The 10608-nt window shown below is 34.2% G+C and overlaps 1 protein-coding gene across 1 annotated transcript in view; it reads left to right on the top strand.

Moving 5' to 3' along the window:
- The window catches only part of PRKACB (protein kinase cAMP-activated catalytic subunit beta), a 147863-nt gene extending 138400 nt beyond the window's left edge, over positions 1-9463 (top strand). Inside the window, exons 9-10 of the mRNA XM_062191629.1 lie at positions 3630-3794; positions 6245-9463. Coding sequence (XP_062047613.1) covers positions 3630-3794; positions 6245-6370 — 291 coding nt within the window. The 3' untranslated portion in view covers positions 6371-9463. The remainder of the gene's footprint in view (positions 1-3629; positions 3795-6244) is intronic.
- The last annotated feature ends 1145 nt before the right edge of the window (positions 9464-10608 follow it).

Genomic DNA, 10608 nt, shown 5'->3' on the forward strand with positions numbered 1-10608 from the left:
ATATAAACTCCACAAAGGCAGGAATGTTTTCATAGTATTATGTGTTGATAGTATAACAGTAGAACATAGTATGTGTTCAATCAATTGTCTAATTTGCATTCATGAATTTATTAAGCACATAGTATATACCAGATTAGTTCTAAGTGAGAGATAGAACAAATCAATTGTGGTCTCTGCCATCATGAAGCTTTCATGAATTAGACTCCACTTTGTTGTCCCACCCTAGAGATACTGATTCAGTTGGTCTTATGTGGCTGCCAAACATCTGTATTTTTTCTAGTGATAGTAGACAGTTCTGATTTACACCATGTGTTGAGAGAGTATTTTCAGTGGAGACACATATCATTAGAATTCTCAAGTGTAAGGTGGTCTCTAACAGTTGGAGAAGAATCCTAACAAGGAAATAATATTAAGGAAAAATGGTCACAAAAAAAAAACAAACAACCAAAAACCACTCTTAGAAGTGTTATGTTACCCAAATATCTCTTTCATGTTGTCCAAACACCTCTTCCATATTCCAAGTTTCCAGGAACCTTCTCTCTCATACCTAATGGTTTAATGAGTATAGACTTTCTCTCTTCTACATCTGGCTTATTACAGCTGCCATCACATTATGCCCTATCCTGGACTGAGCGGAAACTGTGTTTATGGAAGTAGAAACGATTAACTAATTTTCTCTGTGATCTCACTGACTGAGCTGGTAACCTAACTAGAGCTCAGGATTCTTTAATATGAAGGCATAGAATAAATTAAATCTCCTCTAGCTCCAATATCCAGGATTCAGATTTCACTTTCTATAGTAAATATAATTGATAATAAAAATCCTCCTGTTGATATACTTTTGAAGGAAAAATTAGTCACTGTTCCCATCAGAGAAATCATTGCTGTCTCCAGGTTAATATGCTACAAATAAAGGTCTTGCATTTAACACATAATTTTCTAGAAGTTTTGCTGCTAATTCCAATTTGATGAATCAGCATAACTGTTTGGAAAGTTCAGTCAACAAAGAAATTACATTTTAGAACAATCATAGAAAACATGCTTTCACAATGACCCTTATTATTTCTCCTCCAATATACTCTGAGGATATGACAGATTCCCCTCATTATCGTGAGCCACTATGTGAGCATAGTATACCTATCAGTATCTCTGTGCAAGAACAAGATGTGATATAGAGGTGAGGAGACTATGTCTGTGATTCTTAATCATTCCCCTAAGATTCTGATATCTGCCATCACAACCTGCTACCACTCCCCATTTGGAAATCACTGTTGTGAAGATTAAACAGACACATACATACACACTCCCCCTCGTTAACTAATTCTAGAACATCACTTTATTTGCATTCCAAAATAACTCCTTTAAGTGCTTATATATTTATGCATTGCATTGCATATTACCTGAATTCAGAAGATAGTTTATATGTAGTCTACCATTACTGCCTACCATTCTGAACATCTTGAAGGGGATAATTGGCATACTACCATTGGAAAGTTCACACAAATTCTGTTCTAAACAAAGAAAAATCTACTTCAAATAAGTTATTTCTTTGAAATATAAACAAACTTTAGACTTACCACTGGAAAAAACTATGAATTAATATACCTACTGGAAAAATAAGCCTTTCTTCTTGGCCGGCGCCATGGCTTAACAGGCTAATCCTCCGCCTTGCAGCGCCGGCACACCAGGTTCTAGTCCCGGTTGGGGCGCCGGATTCTATCCCGGTTGCCCCTCTTCCAGGCTCTCTGCTATGGCCTGGGAAGGCAGTGGAGGATGGCCCAAGTCCTTGGGCCCTGCACCCACATGGGAGGCCAGGGGGAGGCACCTGGCTCCTGGCTTCGGATCAGCGAGATCCGCTGGCCGCGGCAGCCATTGGAGGGTGAACCAACGGCAAAAAGGAAGACCTTTCTCTCTGTCTCTCTCTCTCTCACTATCCACTCTGCCTGTCAAAAAAAATAAAAAAATAAAAAAATAAATAAGCCCTCTTCTAGTTATTACTCTGACTAGGATAAATAAGGAAATGTGCAGCAAAATATTTTTATGATGAAAATGTCAACCTTTAAGATGTTTCCTGGAAATAGCTCTTTTCAGGTTATTGCATTATGGAAGCAGCATAGAAAAAATTAAAAGTACAGGTGCAGGGATTTAGCCTGGTGGTTAATTTACTGATTAAGAAGCCCATCTCCCATATCAGAGTATCTGAGTTAGATACCCCACTCCTACAAATTCCCGCTAAAACAGACCATGGGAGACATAAGTGATAGCTCAAGTAATTGGGTTCCTGCCACCTATGTGGGATACCTGATTTGAGTTCCTGACTCTCAGCTTCAGTAAAACCTAGCCTTGGATATTGCAGACATTTGGGTAGTGAACCAGCAGATGGGAACTCTCTCCCCTTCCCCTCTCCATTACTCTCACCCTTCCCTTCTCTACTCCTTCTCTCTCTCCTAATGGGAATTTTCCTCTGTTATGATGATGGTTTCAGTTTATTATTTCCATTTAAAATTTTATGGGTTGTATTAGTAAAAAAAAAAAATCTCTGCATAAAGTACTGAGGAGTTAGTATTGAATAGAGTTGAGAGTAGTGTTTCTTCAGTTTGTTTGTATATAGGAATCATTTGAGGATAAAAGCTCAGATTTTAGACTCAATGTCCTCATTGTTTAAGGTAAGCCCCAGGAATCTGCATTTTTACAATATTATCTCCCAGTTAATTCTCATAACTTTTATACTATGCATAATAGCAGAGTTATACTTAAAAACCATCTATAATAAATGAAAACTAATTCCCTGTGCTTTGAAAGAGTGTGGGTTTTTACAAACATTTTTAGACTTCTTTTTTGGTAGATCTCTTCAAAATGTACATGCTGATTTGTTTCATATGCTGCTTGTTCTATTTGTATAGAACAAGTTTCAGTTTGCACATCTCTGAGACAAGGGAGCTCTCTTGACAATGGGTGAACATACTGATATTGTTGGAAAAGTTCTATATATGTGCACATTTTCCTGGAGACTGTTCCATGTTCTAAAAGGGAATTTATGACCAAAACAAGACACTAAGGAAACAGTTTTAGTTCATTCACACAAATAATTCTCTACTTTAAGACTACTGTAGGGTGTGTCAATTGTTAAATCAACAACAGGAGTCACTGTGCACTTGCTCCCCATGTAGGACCTCTGTCCTTAATGTGTTGTACTATGAGAATTAACAGTAAAACTAGTCTTCAAACAGTACTGTATACTTTGTGTGTCTGTGTGGGTACAAACTGTTGAAATCTTTACTTAGTATAGAGTTGATCTGTATATAAAGATAATTAAAAATGAATCTTAATGAAGAATGGGATGGGAGAGGGAGTAGGAGATGGGATTGTTTGGGGGTGGGAGGGCAGGTATGGGGAAAAGAACTGTTATAATCCAAAAGTTATACTTATGAAATGTATATTTATTAAATAAAAGCTTTCTATAAAAAAGACTACTATAGGGACTGTGACTTTTACTTAAAAGCATTTGAAGTTGTCATTAAACAATTTTGTTAATATAATGTCCTGCTACCTTTAAAAAATGTGAAATCGAAATAGAAATATCATGAGTTTTTGGAATTTGTGTTTTATCATTTGACATGTTTGTGTAGGTCCGATTCCCATCCCACTTCAGTTCAGATCTCAAAGATCTTCTAAGGAACCTACTGCAAGTGGATCTGACGAAACGATTTGGAAATCTAAAGAATGGTGTGAGTGACATAAAAACTCACAAATGGTTTGCCACAACAGATTGGATTGCTATTTACCAGAGGAAGGTAAGACTTTTTAAAAGTTGGTGTTTAAATTATATGTAGAAGTATTTTCAACTTCACATATTAGAGGGAGAAAATGTTAATATTCTAGTTGAGTATCAAAAGCACATTTGTTGTATTTTCATAATTGATATTTTTATAAAAGATTGAAAAAACAAAGCAGTAAAAGAATTTTAAGTGCAACATGCAGAAGAAATAACAATGTAAATGCAGTACAACCTCTATTTCTCAAAAAAGCAGTTCACTCTCCGACCATTCAGGAAACATATCTGTTAACATTGTTATTACAAATGGATGTGCTATGTAGTCAAGAACAAGGTCCATAGTAATTTAAAATAGTCTTTAGTTGTCATAAAAAGAATTTCATATTTTTGTATTTTTTCTATATTTGTTAACATCAATGCAATACTTTATAATGACTGAAAGCAACAGCCTTTAACTTTTCATATTAATCCTTAAAGTATTCTTTGAAATGGATGGTACCATTTTCTTCATTTTACTAATCAGAAAATCAACTCAGAAAGGTTACTTAATGTAAAAATCTTATAACTGCTGAATGATGCCTATCTTTGATCTTGCTTTCTTCAGATTCCTATTCCCAGGACCACATTACCCATTTAAAGTCCTTTTAACATGGTCATTAAAATGAAGCTCCGAACCACTGCACAATACGTTGTTTCATAAAATTTTCATATCGTCTGCTTGACTTCCACATATCGACCCTTGAGGGTAGGAAGACTCTTCCTCAAAAGGCTGTTAAAAAAGAGCATAAACTCTGAGGTTCAGTCCCAGATCAACCAAGCATTATTGTTATAATCTTAAACAAATAATTTAACTTCTGTAAAGCATCAATTTAATCACCTTTAAGATGGAAGAGTAGTTTGGGGAAGAAAGATCAGACAGATTGGCCAGGCTCCCTTTGAGTTCTGGTTCAGATATGTTTCATTATAGTTCAAATTAGATAATTTGTTTAGTAACAGCAAAATCTTGATTAACAAAATAGACACTAGGATCCCTGCGTAATTTACAAATAGAAATAATCCAGTGTTTTAATTTGGCCATTTGTTTTAATATCTTCTCAACTATAAGAATGCACAGCAGTGCAAAAAATAAAAAGTAAATTTGAATGGTTGTCATGGTTTTTATTTTGTGATCCAGTGTTCATGAATGTGAAATAGCCAAATGAATCTAGGAGAAAGATGAGAGAGAGAGAGAGAGAGATAGAGAGAGAGAGAGAAAGGAAGAAATGGCCTAGATGACTCAAACTGTACAGTCACTCTCTAAAGATGATTGCCCAAAAGTGGAATCCTAAATTGTTGTCTGACTAGACATGAGGCAACTGTCTGTTTAACTCATTCTTCTAGAACAAAACAGCAGTCCCCAAAGCAATGGGTGCAAGATAATCAGCTGAAAAATAAAGATACTTGAATTTCCATTCCAATTTATTTTCACCTTATTCTTTTAAAATGTCAAATTTCTGTGTTTATCTTATATGGTCAAACATGTGAATAATGTATAAATAAATAACTATACAAATATTGATAATGTATAGGAGGAACTATTTTACTGAAAGAGATAGAAATCAAAAAGATTTGGAAACCACTGACATACATAATAGAAAGAGCTCTGATCCAGAAGTGGAAAATCATGAGTTTGAGACTTGCTTTAGCCTCCTACTAGTCATGAGATTTTGGCCAACTCTGTTTTATGATTTTTACAATCAAATAAGAATAAAATATACCTGCTCTGCCTTCTTCATAATGTGGTATTGAAGAAGAAATGAAAAAAATTGTATGTGTAATTGCAAATTCAGTAAGGATTGTGAAAATCGTGTTATTATGTTTGTAGCTTTTAAATATTTTCCTCAAATGTTTTCAGTATACCACATAATCTTTGTGAAAGACCATACTCTGAATGGTGGAAAGACAGTTTACTTTCAGGATCTGAAAGGAGAAAAACATTTAAGATTCAGTGGTTCTATAATTCCAAAAGAGATACATTTCTTTCCAACTTACGACAGTTGCACATTTATGTAGACAGATAATTAAAATAAAACTGGAAATTAAAAAAGGAAGGCAATTAAAAGAAAGTCTAAGATTTATCTGTCAGCTTCAGAAGAAAGGAATATAAAAGTGAAGATAGAAAAATGAAGTCTGAACATAAATAATAAAAGAAAAAACTGGAATTCTGTAATCTTAGGAGCCTACATTTTGATGCCAACAATTAATTATCCTAGCAATGTCTCAAAGTTGTTACATTCCTTGAATGAAAATGATGAGTTAAACAGCAAATCTACTGTTTGCTCTTTCTTCTGATGCCAATATATTTTAGGGATTTAATGGCATTCAAAGATGCCACCAGTTATTAAGAGTGGAAATTTATTTTCCTTAGTGTTTACAAACTCTCAGGAATTTAGTTTTCCTCTTATTTTCCTCTCTATCCCAATTATATAGGTTGAAGCTCCATTCATACCAAAGTTCAGAGGCTCTGGAGATACCAGCAACTTTGATGACTATGAAGAAGAAGATATCCGTGTCTCTATAACAGAAAAATGTGCGAAAGAATTTTGTGAATTTTAGAAAGGGATAACAAGAGGAGATCAGAGCTCACACTCAATCTTTGCACTCTGGTGAGAGACAAGGTGGAGCTGAGCCCCTCCTTGTTGAAGCAGTTCCCTAGTTCCTTCATTCCAGCGACTGAGTGAGGTCTTTATTGCTGTCATCTGTGTGTGCACTCTGCATCCACCTGTGTAAAAAGGCACCGCTAAGTAAGCATTTCCTGTGCCATAGCACAGTACCAGACGACTTTTCTTGGTTTGTCTTTTTCTTCTTCTCCTCCTTCTTTTTCATTAGTTTTCCTCCAAACAGCACTGCATTTTATCTTGCTGGTGTTTCAGGTGCGCAGTGTTATGGCTACACAATCTTTGAAGGGCAGGACAACTGTTGCTTTTAGTAGTTCTTGCCAATGTTTTTGTTGGTAAATGGCCTGAAGATGAACTTTCTAATAATTGTTTTTAGTTTGATCAGCTCAAACTCAGTTTTGCCAAAACTCTAGACAATTTTTTAATTGAATAATGTCTTACCACCCAAGACATTTGCACAATGAAGATCATTTTAATTTCCTTGAAATTCACTATTCTGGCAATGCATTTAGATAGACTAATATTGAGTAGTTATACCCAACAATTTGGATTCCTATAAATCAGAGGTTCTATTTCCTTTTGCTTCCTTTTATATTATCTCCCCCACCTCTATCCCTTAAGTAATGAAATAACCAGCCCTGTGCATTGTGACAAATGTGTCTCCTTCAGCCGCAAATTCTGATATGGCTCATCACCCAAATTCTCTCACTTGGTACCAGCATTTCTATAGGTATTACAGAAGGGCTTGAAGGCTTATAAACCTTACCTCTTCCTCAAGGGTTTTAGCTGCTGTTTTAATAGAACAAGATTAGTGAAAATGACAATATTTGAAGTTTCTCAAATAGTCCCTATTGTAAAGTTTTTACAGGGAAAGAAGCAAGCTAAAAAGAACATTGGTTTGGATAAACACTTTGCTAAGTCAAACAAATGATTTGATTCTTGCAAATAGTATAGAGGTACTCTTATTTAAATGAGCTTTTTGTTTTGTTTTGTTTTGTAATAGTTAAGAACAAAAGAAGTTGTCACCAGCTTATTATTCTGGTGTGCTATATTTGTAAGCCTAGGTAGGGGCATGGTTGCAACTTTTGCTCTTATCCCATGTCTCATCAAAGAGGAAAGCGGACAAAGTTTATAAAACTGCCACAGTTATATTTTAATTTTGAGGGATGATATTTTTAAATAAATCATCATTTCTAGCCTCTTTTCTCTCAATAAACAGAATGAATGATCATGCAGATACAAATTTTGGTATTTGAGTTAGTTATTTTTTTATACTTTTTTGCCAACTGACTTAACAACATTGCTGTGATGTGGAAATTTCAAGCACTTTTGCACATTTAGTTCAGTGTTTATTGAGATTCTGTGGCTTAACTCAATTTTTAAACCACTTTTATCTTTAATTTTCCCTGATTTTATCTGTGTCTCAGTGACCTATCTTTAAACAACACACAAAATAGTTTAAACTAAACTTATTTCATCTTTATGATCAGTCTACATGCATATAAAATCGCTTGTTTTTTTATCATACTGATATTAATGTATATAACCATTTTGTTTGTTTCATTATTGGTGCAGGTAGGTCACTGACACTACTTCTTTTCAGCTGTACCATACCCTTGTAAAGCCTTTGAAAACATTAAGAAATCCTGTCTGAAATATTCCCTCCTCCAATCTGTATGTCTTTTGGTTGCCAAGTATTTCTGCATGATAATGTTCACGTAAAGCCTAATACTGATTTCAGTTGGTCCACCTATATTTATAATGTGCAAGAAAAATTTGAAATACTCTGCTGTAGCAAGTTTTATGTCACAAAAATATGCCATCATGTTAATAAATTTAAAATAGCATTTGTAAAAAAATCTTAATGTTTTTGTATTTCATTTAGATTCAAGAACATGCTGATGATCATTGTATTCTATATGTATGCTACAAATTCTATGGTAGCTTTGTTGTATATTATTGTAAAATTATTTTAATAAATCATGGGGATGACAATTTGATTATTGCGATTTAATTTTCAGTAATCAAGAGGATTTCTATGAATTCTGAAATTATTTTTTCTATGAAATTCCTAGTGCCCAACTGTAGAATCTACCTAGGTAGATAATCCCTAGGCTATGCAGCCATTCATTTTCTCTCTATTTAAAGGACAAGAGCAAGCTTTCAGATATGTCAAGGGAGTTTGTTTAAGACCAAATATACTTAATTGGAATATTTTTAAAGTAATTGAAATTCAGCCACAGCGTAGCCAAGAACAAGATAAAAACTTGAATAAGAAATCCGTGGCATAAATCAGTGTTTAACCACGAGTTATATTATTTGAAACAGAAGAAATTGTGCTTTTGCTCAGTAAATAAAGAGATGACATTGTATAGGAGGGAACTGGAAAAGAAAGTCAAGACATGCGAGTTTCAGGCCAGAAAACTATCAGTTAGGTTCTCTTATCTGTACTGTGGAAGCATTAGATTAGGCAGTTTCTAAGGTCTCTTCTAACTTGCAGATGAGATGACAAGAGTCTCTTTTTATCTTGTGTTTTGAAGGGGCATTGTGTTTTGAAGCCATCACAGTAAAGCGGTATATTATAGGGGGATCTTACTTATCTCTGACAGTGTTCTTACACTTGGATATCATGAGAACCTTGTGTCTGTCCTGATTCCTTCCTCATTTACTGATGCTAAACACTCAGTTGATATCAAACTGTCAGCCTACCAAAAATGATACTGTGGCTTTTGGGTATCATTGTCTTGTTCTTGGTATGTTCTTATATTGACTGCCCATTGGCCTGAAAATACTCATTGTAAGCCTGAAAAAAAAAAAATGTTTATTTGCCCCTGATTGTTTTTTCTGCTTGTTGTAAGAATCAATTGAAATAATGTATGTGAAAGCACCTTGTACACTGTAAGCTATTAATGTAAAATGTTAAGGTGTGTTGTTATTTCATTAGTTACTTCTTTATTTAGAATGGAATTTCCTATGCACTACTATAGCTAGGAAATGCTGAAAACAACTGTGTTTTTTAATTAATCCATAACTGTACAATTAAAGTATCTTCAAAGATAAAATAACTTACAGAGTCTTGAATTCTATTTGATGCCTTTATCTCCTGATTTCTTTCTTGCTGGTACTACAGATACTTATAGATTCTGAGTTTTGATGCATTTGGGTTGATACTTGTAGGAGTAGAACAATAGAGAAGGGAGTTTCTAAGGATCTATTTACAGTGGATGCTTATTAAGCAACTGCTATATTCATGTGATAGTTTCTAAAAAGTAGTTCTGCTTCTTCTTTATTTCTTATATTGGTCCAAATTACACCTAACAAAACATCGGAAAAATTCATATTTGAAGGGTTGATACTGCATCAGCAACCTTAAATTGTAAAAGTGAACTTATACTTTTTTCTTCGGGAGCTTCACATGATATCTACCTATTTTAATCAGGCTGATTAGTATGTATTTCTATAGTTGTCCTTTATTCTGAAAAATGCTCATTTTTTAGATAATTTTTAACAGCTTTACCATTTTATTTGTTATTGCAAACATTTGTAAATATTCCTCCTATATTTTATTACATGCTGCTTACTATTTTTATACTAGTGCTTGCTTTATTTATTATTATCAGAGCTTACTATAAATTCCAATGTTCATATTTTCTTGTAAAAATAATTATAAAAATCTTCAGGACTGTCATCATTTGAAACCTTATTAATTATAAATTTTCTCAGGCACAAATATTAGAAATGAAGGTAAATTCTTATTTTCATTTTAGCTTTTCTGAATATTTTCTATATATTTATTTATAAGCTTTTGTGCACATTATTAAGGACTGAGTTGTGAATTTTGTTAGGAAAAAGAAATGTGTATACTGAAGTCCTCATCCCTGGTATAGGAACTAAGAATGTGATTGTATTTGGAGATAAGATCTTTAAAGGGGCAACCAAGGTAAAATGAGGTCTTATGGGTGCACCCTAATCCACAATAACCATTGTCCTTTTTAAAGAAAAGAAGAGATTAGGACATAGCACACAGAGGGATGAGCCCAGGAAGACACGGGGAGAAGATGAGCTTCTTCAAGCCGTGGGAAGAGACTTCCAAGGAAGCCAACTTTACCAACTTCCTGATCCTGGACTTCTAGCCTCCAGAACCGTGAGAAAACAAACTTCCATTGTTTAAGGAAC

This window comes from Lepus europaeus, chromosome 5 (assembly GCF_033115175.1).
Source record: "Lepus europaeus isolate LE1 chromosome 5, mLepTim1.pri, whole genome shotgun sequence".
NCBI lineage: Eukaryota > Metazoa > Chordata > Mammalia > Lagomorpha > Leporidae > Lepus > Lepus europaeus.